This window comes from Lacerta agilis, chromosome 2, assembly GCF_009819535.1.
Source record: "Lacerta agilis isolate rLacAgi1 chromosome 2, rLacAgi1.pri, whole genome shotgun sequence".
Taxonomy (NCBI): domain Eukaryota; kingdom Metazoa; phylum Chordata; class Lepidosauria; order Squamata; family Lacertidae; genus Lacerta; species Lacerta agilis.
Genome location: NC_046313.1, coordinates 102,772,257 through 102,792,186, shown reverse-complemented (window position 1 = coordinate 102,792,186; position 19,930 = coordinate 102,772,257). Strand labels below are relative to the sequence as shown.

General features: G+C 48.5%; 1 protein-coding gene across 1 annotated transcript in view; it reads right to left on the bottom strand.

Annotated features, from left to right (window-relative positions):
• The window catches only part of GABBR1 (gamma-aminobutyric acid type B receptor subunit 1), a 108,218-nt gene that overhangs the window by 80,048 nt on the left and 8,240 nt on the right, over positions 1-19,930 (bottom strand). The window contains 1 exon segment of the mRNA XM_033141892.1: positions 2,334-2,418. Within this exon segment, the coding sequence (XP_032997783.1) occupies positions 2,334-2,418 (85 nt within the window).

Here is a 19,930-nt window from a genome sequence, read left to right as displayed (position 1 = left end):
TTGTGACGCTCATCTCGCTTTCAGGCCAAGGGAGCCATCGTTTGTCCGCAGACAGCTTTCCGGGTCATGTGGTGAGCATGACTAAACCGCTTCTGGCGCAACGGGACACTGTGACAGAAACCAGAGCGCACGGAAACGCCGTTTACCTTCCTGCCGCAGCGATACCTGTTTATCTACCTGCACTGGTGTGCTTTCAAACTGTTAGGTTGACAGTGGTGAAGTTCGTGAGAGAGAGAGAGAGAGAGAGAGAGAGAGAGGATTTGAACCCAGGACTCTCCCTGGTCCTATAATGCACATCCATCGTTCTTCTTGAACGGAATGGGTGGCAAATAGGGTTGCCCTATGTCCTGAATTTCCAGGACATAGTAAACAACATCCGGACGGAAATCGCTTAAATGTCTGTGAAAATCTGGAAGTATGGCAACCCTTGCTGGTAGCGTAGATTTTGGCGTATTCCATTTGAAATAGCTCAAAAACCTTTTTGCGAAATCTCAACAACTTGGGGGGGGGAGAAAGAAGCAGCAACCCCTGCAATAACAGCTGCAGCGCTGGATGCTTTTGCTTACAGCTCAGTCCTCATAAATATTCTTCTATGCTGGCTAAAAGAATGTTCCACATCAGGTTTTTACACAAACAAAGATCCCTCTTTCCATCATAAAAGCATCACATGCTGAAACGAGGAAACAGCACAAAAAACTCCATCCAAAATATTATCAAGCAACAACCCCGGGCCAAATACGCCACAGCTCATAACAACTAACGGAGGCAACAAGTGGCCCCGTGTCCTACTTTATGGAGGGCAGTCCTCCATTTTACCTCAGGGGACAATCCTCTGTTTAAATAGTTACCCAGCTGTTTCCTGTAGCCTGTTTCTGATTTTAGGTTGTGAACTGCCCTGAGATCTACGGATAAGGGTATACAAATCAAATAAATAAAAGTAAAATAATAAATAATAGTTAAAGTAACTGTAAAGCGGGGCAAAGGATGACTGTGACAACGACTGGCGTGACAGCCTGAAACCTTCGTGAACATTCCAGCTGCTCAGGGAACAAAGCAGTTAGGATGTTCACAAGTCAGTTTCTCTGAGGGAAGGGAGAGTTGTTATTTTGGCTGGTGTTAAACCACACAGCTTTGGACAGGGGCAGACTAAGGACTAGAAAGAGGTCCTAGAAAGGCAGGGAAACTGTGGGCAGGGCCGTCTTAAAGGGATCGGCCACCGTGGCGCAACGATCCCTCAGCGCCCCTGACGGGCCGCCTCTCCGCCCACCTCCCTCCCGTGCTGGCCGCCCCTCGGGGGGGGCGAGCGGGGGATGAGGGGCGTGGCGCTGGAGTGGCGCGGGGCTTTGCGCACCCTTCCCAGTGCTCCAGCTGGGGCTCCGGAGGGCGGCCGGCTTGCAGCTCGCCCGCCGGCGCACAAGTGCCCTCCCGCCTGCCCATGGCAGGGGAGGGGGTGCCCGGTATGCCGGCGGGCTCGTGGGGGCGCCCCTGGGGGGCCCGGCACCCTGGCGCACCGCGCCACCCAGCCCCTATGACGAGATGGCCCTGACTGTGGGGCAGGGGATACAATGGATACACAGAGAGCAGACAATGGGCTGAGAGGCAGGAATTTGAGGGAATCAGAGCACACACACAACATGGTCAGGCAGTTCTGGGGGTCCAGCAACTTAGCTGGGCCCTGCCACCTGCTACTGCCCCAACCATTCAGTTCAAATTTACAGAGGGGCAGCCGCAGGCAGGCAGAAACCCACCATTTTGACATTCCCACAGCACCTCAGAGCAATGCTACCCTGCGGGCATTGTGGGAATGTCAAAATAGTTGGCGCTCACATGAGCCCCTCTCAGAATGTGGTGGTTTGCAACCTGGTGTGGCGGCGGCAGTGTAAGTCCGCCGATTGTGGGTGTACTGGAAGCCAGGTGGGGAAGATCCACTTTCCCAGGGAGGTCCTCACACCAGGAAGAGTCCTTGGAGGAAAGGGCCGGTTGAAAACAAAGAAGGCTTGAGGAAAAGGTCAAAGTGAAGAGGGATCTGAGGTAATTTCAACACATGCACTTGGGCCTCGCCGCTCGATATCCTTCGGCTGCTGGCTTCTCGGCAATATTTTAACTGCTGAATAAATAATAAGAAACGCTAACAATGTCAAAGACACAGGAACACAACGAGAAGCGGTTGTTTGAGCAGACGTTTAATGTGTGATGCAAACTGGGAGAAGTGTCTGGGAAGAACCAGCCTTCAGCTGTTCATTCATATGCATCCCACCGGGAATTCGGCGAGCCAGAACTGCAGCTCCATGCGCAGATGTGGGGAAGCCGGGAAGGGGAACAGAGGTTCTTACCTTCGGAGGTGTTCAGGTGAAGCGCCCCGTCACCAGGTAGCGGTGTTATCAGCGACAGCAAGCTCAGCACTAGGAGAAGCGGCATCTGGGGACAGCAAGAGAGGAATGTGACCTTAGGTATGGTACACATTTTCCTATATTGACCAATTTTGCATGATTTTATTCTCTGTCTGGACACCAAAGAAGACCCACACATCATACAGTCGTACCTTGGTTGTTGAACGCTTTGGTACTCAGACGTTTTGGCTCCCGGATGCCACAAACCCGGAAGTGAGGGTTCCAGTTTGTGAACATTTTTTGGAAGCCGGAAGTCTGACGTGGCTTCCGCGACTTCCGAATGAATGCAGGAAGCTCCTGCAGCCATTCGGAAGCCGTGCCTTGGTTTTCAAATTGTCCTGGGAATCGAGCAGACCCCTGGAATGGATTACGTTCAACAACCGAGGTACCACTGTATATATATTTCCTGTACTGCTCCAGTGCTGGACATGTGGCCGCACAGAGCAGGTATACCAGGCTGGGAGCTTCTAGGTGCAATCCTGCTTCTCCCTCACACATTCACTGAATGTGGAAGGGCATTCGTTGGAACATCCATTTGAAGTCAGAACATTCATCCATCGAGCCGGTGTTGTCAGCTCTCCCCAGCAACAGCTTTTTACAGGGATGTTTCGCAGCATGGTGACCATGTTGAGCAATGGCAGTGGGGATTGAGCATGGGGACATAACTCAGGTGTGCTCATCTATTTCCACAACCTTAAGGGGCAAAGCCATAGCTCAACGGTAGAGCATCTGCTCTGCAGGGAGAAGTTTGCCAGTTCAATCCCTGGTATTCCCAGGTAGGCAGTGGCGTAGCAAGGTAAACTGGTACCCGGGTGTGAATATTTTTTTTGGTCCTGATTCACCCCTTCTGATTTGCATGATGCAAGTCATTTTCTGGTGGTCCTGGGCCATTGCATTCAGGCCTGCTCTCCACCCCTTCTACCCAAGAACAAATCAGGAAAGCCTCTCCATCTAACCCAGCATCCTGTTGCCAATGGCGGACAGCCTTGACACCGCTCCCCTTGCCCCATTGAGGGATTGGGGTAGGGGGAAAGAATTGCTAAGGGAGAAGCACGGGGTGCAGGTGAGGAGATCTCACCTGTGTCCCTGCTAAAGAAATAACTTGGGAGAGAAAACCCGAGCCAAACAACTGTCCCACAGTGAGGAGGGGGGGACAGAGAAGATGCCCCTGAGACGAGGTAGAGGAAGAGGCTCCCTTTTCCTTGCAAACCAAGGTGCTTCTGAACATCCTTTTCATTGGACATGCATCAATATTACCTGCAAACATTTTGGGGCTGTCCTACATACTTCCTTTCCCACCATGAGACTCGAGAGACAAGCAAACCCCAGGGACTAGGAACTTGAGCATCCAGCAATCGTTAATAAAAAATATGTTTAAATAAATGACAACAGATAGGCTTGTACTACCAGTTGCAAAAAACAAAAACCAAAAACTGGGAGGGGATAATACACACACACACACCAAAAAAACAACAACAACCCCACACCTCGCAAAGTGGCACCACCTGATATTTGCGGGATTCCTTCCACCAGCCCAGACTTGCTCTTCCGAAAGAGAACTTGCCCCCATCAAGAAGCAGGAATCCCCAAACGTGGCACCAAGCAGGAGGAGCTCTTAACAAAATCTGCCTTTGGAAGGGGGACTTTTTTTAGCTGCAAACTTTTCCCAGAGGAATTCAGGTTGCCTTGGAGCAGCGAGGGGGATTGCTAGAGCGTCTCTGTGGAGGAATCTTGGCTGGGGCTGGAGACTCCTGCATGCAAATGAGGTGCCACAGAGCATTGTGGGCGAGCTCAAAATGGGTGACCTTGGGGCACTCAGGAAGATCGGGGCTCCCTTAGGCTGGGCTGGTGGATGGTGCCCAACTGCAGGCGAGCAAAGGGAAGCAGGGATAGGGCCCTTGGGCACTGCTGTCTGTGCTCGCTGTGACTGTAAGGGGTGTGGGTGGATGGTAGCTCAGGTCCAGGTAGACTAAGTAAGGCAAGCAAAGCTAGTGTTTTGGCAGGGTTGGGTGGGATGAGACCCAAGTGTATAATCACTGGCATTGTTGTGGTTTTGCTTGGGGCTCCAGGTGAAGGTGCCAAATGTCGCATTCTTCAAGATGGCACCTTGCAGTGCCTTGGTGCAATGTGCCAGTAATCCCAATAAGGAAAGCCTTGAGATCAGGTGCTGGGGGCTGTGTGCGTTTTGCTCCTGAACAGAGCTGCCCCCAATTCCCCACCTTTGCTCTGCTCCTGCAGGTAGGGCTGATAGAGACCCTGGAAAGCTAGTTGCTGTAGACAATACTGAGCCCAGAGATCGGCCAAGGATCTGGTTAGTATAATGCAGCTTTCTATCCTATGCTCCTGTGCTCTTAAGTGCAAATTCTCTGGAGGCCAAAGTGCTGTGCCCAATACCAAATTCTGTGTTTGTACAGTGAGATTGTAGCGTGACAAAATACAAGCAACCCTGTTTGTAATCTCAGCAGTATCCCACATTTTCCAAGTTGCCATCTTCCTGAAAGCTCTGACCTTCTGGTAGCTGAACGCATGGCTCGACAGCATACTCTGTGCATATGATGTGTTTTCCTAACAAAAAGCAGTAAGAAGGTAATCCTTTTCTTTTAATTTAAACTTTAAATACTATTTTCCATTTCCTTTAATTTTAATTTCACAACATCTTGATTCCATAGCGCACAACAACAGGAGAGATCTGATTAAATCCATCGATTTAGCTCCCCTCCCCTTCTGCTCATTGTTGTTGTTGTTGTTGTTCAGTCGTTCAGTCGTGTCCGACTCTTCGTGACCCCATGGACCAGAGCACGCCAGGAATGCCTATCCTTCACTGCGTCTCGCAGTTTGGCCAAACTCATGTTGGTAGCTTCGAGAACACTGTCCAACTATCTCATCCTCTGTCGTCCCCTTCTCCTTGTGCCCTCCATCTTTCCCAACATCAGGGTCTTTTTTTAGGGAGTCTTTTCTTCTCATGAGGTGGCCCAAAGTACTGGAGCCTCAGCTTCAGGATCTGTCCTTCTAGTGAGCACTCAGGGCTGATTTCTTTGAGAATGGATAGGTTTGATCTTCTTGCAGACCATGGGACTCTCAAGAGTCTCCTCCAGCACCATAATTCAAAAGCATCAATTCTTCGGCGATCAGCCTTCTTTATGGTCCAGCTCTCACTTCCGTACATTACTACTGGGAAAACCATAGCTTTAACTATACGGACCTTTGTCGGCAAGGTGATGTCTTTGCTTTTTAAGATGCTGTCTAGGTTTGTCATTGCTTTTCTCCCAAGAAGCAGGCGTCTTCTAATTTCGTGACTGCTGTCACCACCTTCTGCTCATAACAAGATTTAATTTTGCCTTAAGGACATCGTCTTGTGCTTTATTTATCTATTCCTTAATAACTAGGATTTTTTAAAGAAATAAAAAAAATAAAAAAATAAAAAAATAACCACTATTTGGCACACACAATCCTGACAGCTGTTATCATAAAAGAGGCCAGTTCTTTCCCTGTAAGAACATAAGCACCATTTTAAGTGCATATTAATAAATCCAAGAATCTTTTCAATTTTCATTATTTATTTCCCAGCAGCGCTTCTGTGTTAGTCGACCATCTACATTATAAATGAAACAAATCTCCTTTGTGTGTGTTTCTGTACTTACAGCCCCTTGAAACTGTTATTCCCGCTTCTGATATTGCAATATGTATGGCGTACTGTACCATCTGGACAAAATTGTGAAGTGGTCCCCCCCCCCCCCGCCTTTTATCCATATTCAGTGAAAAGCAGTGCCCAGTTCCTCAAAAGTATTACCACACGTGCTCAGGTAGCTTTTCAGATATGGCTGGTTTGCCAGGTACAGCTTGCTTTTGAACAGAGATGGCTTGGCCGCTGTACTCCATGTTCTGGTAACTTCCAGACTGGGCTATTGCAATGCGCTCTACATGGGGCTGCCCTTGAAGACAGCTCAGAAACTCCAATCGGCCCCAAATACAGCAGCTAGCTTACTGGCTGGGTTTAGGGTTGCCAGGTGTCCACTATTTGAGTGGACAGTCCACTTTTTCACATTATGTTCACTATTTCCCCCCCCCCCACACAAAATAATGGACTTTTTTTATTCAAAAGCTTTATGATGAAATGGTATTTTAATACATGTTAAAATGTTTGTAAGAAAATATATAATTTAATTTAATTTAAACCCCCCCCCCTCCGCTTGTCCGCTATTTTATGGAAGCAGACCTGGCAACCCTAGCTGGGTTTCCATTTAGATTCCATATTACCCCATTTTTAAAGCAGCTCCTTTTCAATGAGGCGACCAGCCCCCTTAATATTCTACAGCATGCAGTGAGCCCTGCCAGGATTTCATGTGCCTACATTGGGCCCCTCTGGGCCTAGCTGTGGCTGTGACAGGCCTTGTGGAGCCTACCCATGGCAGGCCCCGCCGGGCCTCCTCCTGCCACATGACATCACATGCTCCTGCCAGGCCCCTCCCCCCAAAAAAGTTGGCGGAAACCAGCGCATGTGGCTGGTTGCCAGTTCATCTCTGGGCCCAATGCTCGCACTGACATTTAAAGCCCTAAAAAACTCAGGCCGCAAATACCTGAAAGAGCACCTCTTTCCCCCCACAGACCTCCTTGGCTGCTAAAATGAGCAGAGGGAGCCCTCTCGGTTGTTTCGCCACCCTCAGAGGCACAGGCGACCCAGGAGAGGGCATTCTCTGTGGCAGCAACTGAGTTGTGGAACTCATTTTTCCACAGAAGTGTGTCTGGCACCTCCATTAAACTGCTCCTGGTCAAATGCTCTTTACCCTGGCATTTGACACCAGAGAGACACCTTATTTCTGTGTTTTCAGCATTGTTGTGGCCCATTCTGGAATTAAGGATTAAGGAATCGTACAGGCGATTGATGATGGTGGTGATAAATTGCGTGAAGCCCAGGGAGCCCCTTTTGCAAGTAGCAAGCCTCCCCCAGCCCACTCAATTCCTGTCAGTTTTCTCCTCCAACTGCATTCCCCAGCCCTGAATCCCACACGGACCTGGAGGGAGAGTTGTCTGGCTCTTAGAAGCAGCTTTGGGGGGCCAGAGGGTGGAAAAGTCTGCAATGGGAAGGAAAAGGAAAAGTCTGCACATTATCTCCCACAATCTTTCGCACCTTTCACCACATGTTCACGAGCAGGACCGGTGCTAGGGTTTCTTGCGCCCTAGGCGAGACCACCTTCTGGCGCCCCCCACAAAAGCCTGCTTTAGCGGGAGCCGGGGGGTGGTGCTGGGGGCAAGCAGCACCTCTCCACTGTAGCGGAGAAGCTGCTGCTCGCCCGTCCCGCCATGCCACCCAAGCCTGGCCAGTGCCCCCTCCATTTTGGCGCCCTAGGCAATTGCCTAGTTCGCCTTAATGGACGCGCCGGCCCTGTTCACGAGCTTGTCCAAATCTACGTTCATACTCGTAGGAAAAATCAATTCTTCTTTGACAGAGGGGAAAGGGACACCGACTAAAAAAAATCTTCAAACAAAGGAGTGCTTCCTGCGTCGGGCGCAGCCGCAACAGGAAGAGGATCTCCTTGGGCCCCGTGGCTGCCGGAGGAGGGTTTGCTGCCGATCCTGGATTCGTGTCTCTCCTTGCAACGGTACACACACGTGTTTCCCGCGTGCATTTGCAGAATCCGTGAGACCTCCGGGAAGTGGGGGATCCCAGTAGATCCCAGTCTTCTCTGCTGCTTACAAGGCGTAGGAATCGTGCGAGGGATTGGGGGCGGATTTTAGAAACCCAACTTTGCGATCCGATCCGATCCTGGGGTGGGATCTGAGATCTTTTCATCTCCCAAATGGAGCGACCAAGATGATTCCTGTGGTCCGCAGCTTGCGATAAAGGAGACTGACGCCTCCCAGAATGCAAACGGGAGGGTGGTGTGAGGAAGACACCGACAAGGCTGGATCAAGTGGGAATCCGGTAGGCGGAAGGTGGCTCGAGTGCTTCCTGCCAAGGCAGGGGAAGCTGTGGCCCTCCAGATGTTGGTAGACTACAGCTCCCATCATTCTTGACCACTGACCATGCTGGCTGGGGCTGGTGGGAGCTGGTAGTTCAACAGTATTTAGAGGGCCACAGGTTCTGTAGAATCATATTATGGTAGAGTTGGAAGGGACCCTTGGGGTAGTCCAATGCAGGAATCTCAAATTCTCACACCACTCATTTTTCCTCTTGATTTTGTTGTATGTGAATGCCCTGTTATCCTCGAACGAGTCTTCTTCGTAACATGAGCTCACAAGAGGATGGGGGAAGAATTCTGGCAGAAAAGCAGCAAGGAGTGTGCTTAGTCCTTTCTCCACAGGTGATTTTTATACTTCAACACGCATGACCTCCCCCCCCCCCCCGCACACAGTTGGCTTTCCAGATCTCCACACCCATGTTCTTCTGAGAAACGGTTACTATCCCATCTCTTGCGTAGATGGTTCTGTAATAAGGTGACCAGCTGGCCACAATGTGCTGCTGCCGGGGGGGGGGGAATGGGTGGCTAAAAAACAAGAATGCAGATTTGCCTGAAATTTGCATTTGTAGGTGCACAGCTAGATAGGACTGCTACAATTTAAGCTGGGAGGTAACACACCTGCCACAATAGTGGCGGAAGACGGCGAGCAGGTGTCTGGGACGTGGGTGGCGCTGTGGGTTAAACCACAGAGCCTAGGGCTCGCCGATCAGAAGGTCAGTGGTTCGAATCCCCGCAATGGGGTGAGCTCCCGTTTCTCGGTCCCTGCTCCTGCCAACCTAGCAGTTCGAAAGCACGTCAAAGGGCAAGTAGACAAATAGGTAGCGCTCTGGCGGGAAGGTAAACGGCGTTTCCGTGCGCTGCTCTGGTTCACCAGAAGCAGCTTAGTCATGCTGGCCACATGACCTGGAAGCTGTACACCGGCTCCCTCTGCCAGTAAAGCGAGATGAGTTGTCCACGACTTGACCGAATGGTTGGGTTCCCTTTCCCTTTCCCTTTCTCTTTACCTAACACATCTGCCACAATAGTGGGGGAAGACAGCGAGCAGGTGGCCTGTGTGCCTGGTCTGCCCGTTGCCTGGGCTCTCACTGTTGACGGGCAACCACAGGACCCCTCTTGCCCTCCTTTCTTCATATTATAAAAAACACAAGAACATAAAAAGACTGGACGAGAGGCCAATGGCCCTTCTTTTCCAGCATCCTGTTATCACAATGGCCACCCAGATGCCTTGTGGGAAATCTGCCAGCAAGGACCCGAGCACAACAGCGATCTCTCCTCCCGCGGCTTCCAGCAAATGGCATTTAGAAGCATTAGCAGATCCAACTGCGGAAGTCTTTATCTTTATAAAGTGGACCACTTTCCAGAAAAAAGGGCTCCTTCAAAGAGAGGACCGCCCTCTGTTAAATAGGACTTAAAAAGCAATCTGCTCTCTCACATACACACACGTCGCTAATTCTGAGCCAAGGCTGCCCAGACACTTCTCCCGGCACAGACAGTGGCTATTTATATGATCGTCTATTGACAGAGCACGAAGGGAAGGGTTTTTTTTTGGGGGGGGGGGAGAGAGATGTGAGATGGGCCCCACACAATGAATGAGCCGGCAGCCAGGCACGGGCAAACGAATAGGACCTCTTAATCCCCAATCACGTCATTGTTCCTAAAGCCATTCTATTCCGTGAAACAATAAGAGAGGTGAGAGGAGAAACAAGCATGACGCAGCAGGCGCATCACTTGTTATTGAACACAGTCTGGAAATTAAGAAGCGATGATGAGAGCACGTGGAATAGCAATGCGGGAGGGAGAAAAGCGCTGCTGCCTCCTAGTGGATGTTCCTGTTAATAGTCGCTTTAAAAAAAATTCCTTGCGTCTGCTCCCCTCCTGTGGTCATTAGGTATCATTGCGAGTATACGCAGGATAGGTTTGATTTGGTTTAAATCAGGGGTCTGCAAACTTTTTCAGCAGGGGGCCGGTCCACTGTCCCTCAGACCTTGTGGGGGGCCGGACTATATTTTGAAAAAAAAAAAAAATGAACCAATTCCTATGTCCCACAAATAACCCAGAGATATTTTTAAATAAAAGCACACATTCCACTCATGTAAAAACACCAGGCAGGCCCCACAAATAACCCAGAGATGCATTTTAAATGACACATTCTACTTATGTAAAAATACGTTGATTCCCGTTGAGGCTGCAGACTGGATTTAGAAGGCGATTGGGCCGCATCTGGCCCTCGGGCCTTAGTTTGGGGATCCCTGGTTTAAATCAAAAAACAAAAACCAGCGCCTGTTTTTTTCAGCACTTTCACTAGTCGCCGGCTTGTGCGACACAGTACTGTATACAGAAGCTCGACTCGACTCAGAGATGCCTTCCTTCCCTTACTTAAGAGAGCAGTTCCTGCATTGCAGGGGGTTGGACTAGATGACCCCTGGAACCCACACCAACTTTACAATTCTATGATTCTATGAAGGAAGAGCAAGAACTGGCCTGGTAAGTGCCCCTCGCCCCAACCTTTTACCCCTGACAATGAGGTCTGCGATTGCACCGCCTAGCCATCAGGCTTGTGTAGTTAAGGAGGGGGGCAATATTATCACAGTACCCATCGTCTGATAGGCAGTGCATACTTTCAGAAACTTTTAGAGGAAGAACAAGGAAGAGGTGGTCAGCCCAGTCTAACTCTACCTCTAGAACTGATCCATGCCCGGGGGCAGGTGGGAATGCAGGTCTTATTGGAACACTCAGGAGAGAGAGCAGAGCATGATTAAACCATGGAACTTACTCCCACTGGATGGCCACCTATTTAAAAGAGGGTTGGACCAAGTCATAAAGGACAGGCTCACCAACAGCTACCAGCCCTGATGGCTATGCTCTGCCTCCACAATCAGAGACAGGAATGCTTCTGAATACCAGTTGCAGGAAAGCACAGGAGGGGGTAGTGCAGGCTCCCGTGTTCGAATCCTGAAAGCTGGTAAGCCACAGTGAGAGCAGGACGCTGGACTAGATGGGCCGCTGGCCTGATCCAGCATGCTCCACTTTTGTTCTCACCACGAAAGTAAGACCACATGAAAGCAGACCATATTTGCACCCAGATCAGATGTGCAATTCTGACCCACGTTTGAATGCACATCGACAGATTGACAGTTCATGACTTGTGGCCCAGCAGGTGACCTGCATCGTGCACGCAAATCTTAGCTCCATTCAAGAAGGAGCATCCGCTTATTTGGACCAATGGCAGCAATGGAATTTGGGGAGGGGTTTCCTCCCACTCTTATCAATGGCTGTTTTGCCATGATGCGAAAATGGAACTTCCATGCTCGGAGGTAGTATACCACTGATGCCACCGACTACCAGTTGCTTGGGAAGAACAGTGGTAGAGGGCTACTGCTTTGAAACCCCAGCTTGGGGACTTCCTAGAGGCATCTGGTTGGCCATGGTAGGGAGCAGGACATTGGACTTGTTAGAGTTGTTTGTGTGGCAGCACCTACACTTTGGAACTCCCTGCCTCTTGACATCAGGCAGGCGCCTTCGCTGTACTCTTTTACGCACCTGCTAAAAACATTTTTGTTTTTAGGCAGGCCCTGTTTTCAGAATACAATTTCTGAGATGTTTCATTCTCTCTCTCTCTCTCTCTCTCACACACACACACACACACAGGGGAAAAGAAGGCTGCTTGGCAGAATTTTCTCTGAATATTCCTCTCTGTTTTTTGGTAGGTAGATGCCATTCCCCACTCTGCACGCCCTGAAACGCCGCTGGGTCCAACTGCAGCAAAACCAAAACCAAACCCTAAGCTTAAGGGGGGAGGGAGGGAATAACCTGTGCTACTTCTGCTGCTTGTGCTGACCTCCACTGCCAACACAATATTACCAAATTTCTATCCCTGCTGGGGAAATTCATTGATCAGACACAATAGCTCAGTCGGTAGAGCATGAGGATCTTAATTTCAGGTGGTGGGTTCGAGCCGCAAGTTTGGGGGTTGGACTAGATGACCCTTGTGACCCCTTCCCACTCTACAATTCTCTGAATCCATGATTCGCCCCCCCCCCAAAAAAAATCTCTCGGCTCGCAAATAGGGCTGAGAATTTCAATAGGCTGTTCATGCACTGTTCTGAAATGTAAGCATGTTAAATGTAAATCGCCCTGAGACCTGCGAACTGGTATATAAATTCAATTAACAAAAACAACAACTCCCAAGGGTTAGGGTCAGTTTAGTAACACACCCTGCCTGCGAATTCCGGTTACTACAGAAGCACGTGGGTTTATTTATTTATTTAGCAAGGTTCAAATATAAGATATCCAAGGGCTTTCCCATTAAACAGTATAAAATAATTCATTCAAACTAGCAATAAAAGCAGGCTCTGAAAAACAAAACTACAATAACAGGTGGGTAGCCGTGTTGGTCTGCCATAGTCAAAACAAAATAAAAAAATTCTTTCCAGTAGCACCTTAGAGACCAACTAAGTTTGTTCTTGGTATGAGCTTTTGTGTGCATGCACACTTCTTCAGATACACTTTTGACTTCTGTTTCAGTGTATCTGAAGAAGTGTGCATGCACACGAAAGCTCATACCAAGAACAAACTTAGTTGGTCTCTAAGGTGCTACTGGAAAAAACTACAATAAAATCATCAAAATACAGATGAACCAACGGAGTTCAAAAAGAAATGTGCATGATGAAATTACATAATAAATGCATAATAAAAAGCAGAATACCGCAGGCAGAAAATAATTTTTCTGCCGTGTCACAGGGAAGAGGAGAGGCCCCGCAGCCCAGTTTCTCATCTATCACCACCTAGCAGACTGAAATAATGGCACCTACGCCCCTCCAGATGTTATTGGACTCCAACTCCCATCAGTCCCAGCCAGCATCCATCACAGGTCCAGGGTGATGGAGCTATGTAGAGCTGCTCTAACTAACTGAGCTATACATCATTCCCGGGGAAAGAGCAGGAGCCGTCACACCCCTTTTCTCAATTGTGGGGAATCTGTGGCTCTCTGTGGTTGGGGGACTACAATTCCCATCAACTCTGATCGTTGGCTACGCTTGCTAGTGCTGATGGGAGTTAGAGCCCAACAACATTTGGCGAGCCAAAGGCTTTCTGCCACCTGCCTTTTATCCAGAGTAATTTCTTGGACCTTTAACTTGTTGTTGTTGTTGTTGTTCAGTCGTTCAGTCGTGTCCGACTCTTCGTGGCCCCTTGGACCAGAGCACGCCAGGCACGCCTATCCTTCACTGCCTCCCGCAGTTTGGCCAAACTCATGTTAGTAGCTTCGAGAACACTGTCCAACCATCTCATCCTCTGTCGTCCCCTTCTCCTTGTGCCCTCCATCTTTCCCAACATCAGGGTCTTTTCCAGGGAGTCTTCTCTTCCCATGAGGTGGCCAAAGTACTGGAGCCTCAACTTCAGGATCTGTCCTTCCAGTGAGCACTTAGGGCTGATTTCTTTAAGGATGGATAAATTTGATCTTCTTGCAGTCCATGGGACTCTCAAGAGTCTCCTCCAGCACTATAATTCAAAAGCAGCAATTTTTTGGCGATCAGTCTTCTTTATGGTCCAGCTCTCTCTTCCATAAATCACTACTGGGAAAACCATAGCTTTAACTATATGGACCTTTGTCGGCAAGGTGATGTCTCTGCTTTTTAAGATGCTGTCTAGGTTTGTCATTGCTTTTCTCCCAAGAAACAGGTGTTTTTTCATTTCGTGACTGCTGTCACCATCTGCAGTGATCATGGAGCCCAAGAAAGTAAAATCTCCCACAGCCTCCATTTCTTCCCCTTGTATTTGCCAGGAGGTGATGGGACCAGTGGCCATGATCTTAGTTTTTTTTTTTTAAACAAAATAGGAAACAAAATAGGAAATTCTTTCCAGTAGCACCTTACAGACCAACTGAGTTTGTTCTTGGTATGAGCTTTCGTGTGCATGCACACTTCTTCAGATGCACACTTCTTCAGATACTTGTTGTTTTTTTTTGACGTTGAGCTTCAGACCTTTAACTTATATGCTACAATAACAGCAGAGGGCAGCAAATGCACACATTCTCTCATCTGAAAGGCAGAGGCAGAGGTCCCGCTGGCCCAAAAAGAAGTGGTTTGACCAATCATCAACAAGCTTTTCTGAGCCTGGGGCCACCTTTGGAAACCCAAGAAACTCTCAGAGGCATCACATAATGACAACCCAATAGAAGAAAAACAGTTGAGCCCGAAACAGGTAAAACACATAAAAAAACAGTGGGAAACCACCCCAAAACTAACAATAAAAATGGTTAGGTAATACAAATACAGCCCCCACTGCCTAAGAAGAAGTGTGCATGCACACGAAAGCTCATACCAGTAACAAACTTAGTTGGTTTCTAAGGTGCTATTGGAAGGAATTTGATTACTCAGTTGGCAGAATGCACACAACCAAACAGAAAGGAAGCAGGGGGAAAATAGCCCCTAAAAATGCAGGCCACCCCCCCTCCAATAAAATGAAAAGCAGGCAAAATACCCTCACACACAAATACCCCCAACTAGGCAGACAACACCAAAATAATAATAATAATAATAATAATAATAATAATAATAATAATAATAATAATAATTTATACCCCAGCAACTCTGGACGGCTCCCAACAGAATATTAAAAACACGATAAAACATCAAACATTAAAAACTTCCTTAAACAGCGTTGCCTTCAGTTGTCGTATAAAAGTCAGATAGTTGTTTTATTTCCTTGACATCTGATGGGAGGGCATTCCACAGGGGGCAACCCCTCATTCAAAAAAAAAACTCCAGATGTATGCATAACACTCCCAAACAACAACAAGAAATAATGGAAGCAGAACAACCCTACCCAAACAATAAAGAAAGCAAATAATTCAGGCAAACTAATAGTAGAAATGACTATAATACAAAATGGCACCCAACAAAAGCAGGCGAGACGCCCTGAAAAATAAAATATTCAGGAAACACATCCTTGAAACTTACTGGGAACAAAACTGGATGATCATTAATTTGTTATGTATCGATTGCGTTTCCATGCCACCATTTCCTCCAAGGAGCTCAAGGTTGTTTATATGGTTCTACTCTTCCTCATTTAATCCCCACACAACAACCCTGTGAGTTGGGCTACGCTGAGAGGCAGTGACTGGCCCAAGGTCACCCAGCAAACTTCATGGCCAAGCGGGGACTTGAACCCTGGTCTCCCAAGGTCCTAGTCTGGCTCTCTAACCACTGCACCACACTGGCTCATCAACTAGTGTAGGAGTTACGTTTCATCATTATCATCGTATTTCTATGCTGCCTCCAGTAGCCCCCACAGCTTTGGGTGATATAGAGTAGGGATGTCCAACTGGTCGACCGGGATCGACAGGTCAATCCCTGGGTGCTAGTGGTTGATCACAGTTGATTGCGGTGGGAAAAGAACACCCGGCCCCTTCCCCTCGCTTTGTCCTTTCGCACGATTGCATAAACGGAATACGGACTTATTGCTGTGCGGTTTATTGTTTACGGACTTTGCTGAGCGACTTTTGCCTGCCCCCCTAAAAAAGCTTAACAACTTTGGGTCCCCCCCCCAAAAAAATGGGTAGTTCACTGCCCTTTTTTATTATTCTGGGAGTAGATCGCAGGCTCTTGGGAGTTGGATGTCCCTGATATAAGAGCAACCCTGAAGAGTTTGGATTTGATATCCCGCTTTATCACTACCCTAAGGAGTCTCCAAGCGGCTAACAATCTCCTTTCCCTTCCTCCCCCACAACAAACACTCTGTGAGGTGAGTGGGGCTGAGAGACTTCAGAGAAGTGTGACTAGCCCAAGGTCACCCAGCAGCTGCATGTGGAAGAGCGGAGACGCGAACCCGGTTCACCAGATTATGAGTCTACCGCTCTTAACCACTACACCACACTGGCTCTCGGGAGGGTAGCTCCACCCACCCCAGCAACTGTGCCGGCCTGCCGGCCTTGTCTTTAAGAGGCAAGATAACATAAGAATAGGCCTGCTGGGTTGGGCCCATCAGATCTAGCATCCTGTTCTCACAGTGGACAAAACAAGGTGCCTCAGGGAAGCGAGACGTGGCTCCTTCTCCCCCCTCGTTGAATCCTCGAAACAACCCTGCAAGGTAGCCTAGCCTAAGAGAGGACGACTGATCTGAGCTCACCTGGCAAACTTCATGGCTGACTGGGGATATGAACCTGGAGCCACCCCAGTCTAGGTTTTCAGCTTGAAATAATTTTATAGGATTGATTGTTTTGTGAGCTGCTCTGGACTTTTTTAGGGGGTGGGGTGGGGAGTGGAATGGGAACCCTCGAAATAAGAATAAAGAATAGAAATTTATTTATGTATGCTACTACAACAACAAGAGGGAAGCGGGTGGCACTGTGGGTTAAACCACAGAGCCTAGGGCTTGCTGATCAGAAGGTCGGTGGTTCGAATCCCCATGACGGGGTGAGCTCCCATTGCTCGGTCCCAGCTCCTGCCAACCTAGCAGTTTGAAAGCATGTCAAAGTGCAAGTAGATAAATAGGTACCGCTCCGGCGGGAAGGTAAACGCCGTTTCCGTGCGCTGCTCTGGTTCGCTAGAAGCGGCTTAGTCATGCTGGCCACATGACCTGGAAGCTGTACGCTGGCCAGTAAAGCGAGATGAGCGCCGCAACCCCAGAGTCGTCCGCAACTGGACCTAATGGTCAGGGGTCCCTTTACCTTTACCTTTTATAGCAGCAAGAATGCTACTCGCCCAAAAGTGGAAAGAAGCAGAAGTCCCAGAAAAAGGAAGAATGGATACTTATGGAATATGCAGAAATGGCGAAACTTACCAGAAGAATAAGAAATCAAGATAACAAACCTTTTTTTTTTAAATAAAAGAATGGGATAATTTCTTTGTTAGTGTTTAAGGTGCCCCAAGACTCTCTGTTCTCTTTGCTATCAGTCTCCTTCATTGTTTAGTTGTTTAGTCATGTCTGATTCTTTGTGACCCAATTAAAAGCTGCCTGCTTCTTGGGAGAAAAGTGACAAACCTAGACAGCGTGTTAAAAAGCAGAGACACCACCTTGCCGGCAAAGGTCCATATAGTTAAAGGTTTTCCCAGTAGTGATGTATGGAAGTGAGAGCTGGACCATCAAGAAGACTGATCGCCGAAGAATTGATGCTTTTGAATTGTGGTGCTGGAGGAGACTCTTGAGAGTCCCATGGACTGTAAGAAGATCAAACCTATCCATTCTGAAGGAAATCAGCCCTGAGTGCTCACTGGAAGGACAGATCCTGAAGCTGAGGCTCCAATACTTTGGCCACCTCATGAGAAGAGAAGACTCCCTAGAAAAGACCCTGATGTTGGGAAAGATGGAGGGCACAAGGAGAAGGGGACGACAGAGGACGAGATGGTGGGACAGTGTTCTCGAAGCTACCAACGTGAGTCTGACCAAACTGCGGGAGGCAGTGAAAGACAGGAGTGTCTCTTACCTCTCTGGGAACATGAAATGATGCAAAGGGTGTCATGATAGCAGGGGGAGGGTGCTGCCAGGTGAGCCGCCAAGAGGAGGCTTCAATCCACATACCAATAGGAGGGCACTCATAGCATCACGCTGTAGGCTTGAATCACCCATGTGTCCTTAAGCAAGAAGCAACACCCTCACAGCTGTGCCTAATCCTCCATATGCCATCCTCGGAAACCTGCGCGTGCATCTCGCCGTCTAGCCGCTAGAGCGCAGTAGCGTCACTAGAATGGGCACAACCTCCAAAGCCGCCAGAAATAGAGATAAGGAGCAGGTTTATACTTCACTCCTGCTTGCCACAGTAAACATGAAAAGTGTGAAGGGGAGATGCTACTCTGTCTGCCTCCTCGTGCTTTGGGGAATGAGCGCCTGCATGTTTATCTTACAGGTCTTGCAAGTGTCAAGAGATCCGAAAGACCAGGCAACAATTCCTCCTATAGACTCTGACAGCAGGATCAACAAGCACAAACACAGGGTTGCAGAGTTGCCCCCTTTCCCACTTGCCCTGCTCCTGCGTCTTTAACCGCAGCCTGACCCAGAGACCTTAAACAGACTTAAGATTTTTGAAAAGAGGGAGCGAAAGCAATTAGTTTCTTTGTGAAACTAATTCTTGTGCATCAAGCTGCTGTTGATGGCATAGGAGCAGAGCTATTAAAAAAGAAAGGAAAGGAAAGGAAAGGAAAGGAAAGGAAAGGAAAGGAAAGGAAAGGAAAGGAAAGGAAAGGAAAGGAAAGGTGCCGACCCCTGAGCACAGAGGTCAGCTGCCAGGAAAGAACCTCGGAAATCCATCTGACATGGATGCTTTCCTTGAGATTCCAGCATCGCAGTGGGTTGGACTAGATGACCCTTGGGGTTCCTTCCAACGCTACAATTCTATGATTCTATGAATTTTTAAAAAAAAAGTTTGTAGAAAGAAAGAACAACAAATAATGGTTTGCAACAACTGCGCAGCCTGCAAACACATAATACATTTTATTCATTTTATTTATTTATTGCATTTATATCCCACCTAGAAGATCAAGGTGGTATACACGCCCCCCCGCCCTCCTCAATTTATCCCCCACAACAACCCTGCAAGGTAGGTAAGGTTGAGAGGCAGTGACTGGCCAAAGGTTACCCTTCATGGTCGAGTTGGGAATTTGAACGCTGGTCTCCCAGGTCCTAGTCCGGCTCTCCAACTAACCACTGCACCACCCTGGCTCTATACATGAGACAAACAGCAGGACTCAATCAGACGTGGAGGAGGGGAAGAAAAGGAAAATTCCCCAGAACATCCGTCTGTTCTGGTATAAAGTCTCTGCAGTGACAAATGAACTGGTCTGGGACAAGACGCCTCTACAGTTTATTATTCCTAACATAAGGAATAAATTGAAACCCGACCTTATCAAAGTGGTCTCCTTTAGAAGATCCGCTAATCACCTAGCAATGAGGAGCAAATCATTCTGCAAGAGCAGATATTCCATGCTTTGGAAAACCAGGAATATTGGAAGAGAGAAGCAAAGGACTTCCAGGGTCCCAGCAACCGTAAGTAATCCTGACTGCCACCAAAAGTGGAAAGGCCCATGTCTTTTTGAGAGGCAGGTGGATTTGCATTGCATTCCACTAAAGCAGGGTCTGGGAATCCCCTCTTGCCAGTAATCTCAGATACAGTGTGGAGAAGACCTTGGTCCAAAAGGAATCCGTCACACTGCATTCCCATCAAATAGATGGTAGACAGATGGAGTGCCTCTCCCTACGGTTTGCAAGTTGATTGCACGCGTGAGAGAGCTTGCTGTGTTTTAAAATGTTCTTCTAGTAGGTTACTTCGGAGACGTGTCAAGAGAAGGTGACTCATGCCTCTCAAAAACGACAAGTGCAAAATTATCATGGAACGTCGTACTGATTGAAAGGACCACGGAGACCATCTACTCCAACCCAGCCTGTTCACCGCAGGAGGCAAATGGCTGCACTCCTGACAGAGGACCATCTAGATTTGAGCTCCTCTACCTGAATGCCTCCAGCAAAGGAAGAGGAGGAGGAGGAGTTTGGATTTGATACCCCGCTTTTCACTACCCGAAGGAGTCTCCAAGCGGCTAACATTCTCCTTTCCCTTCCTCCCCCACAACAAACACTCTGTGGGGTGAG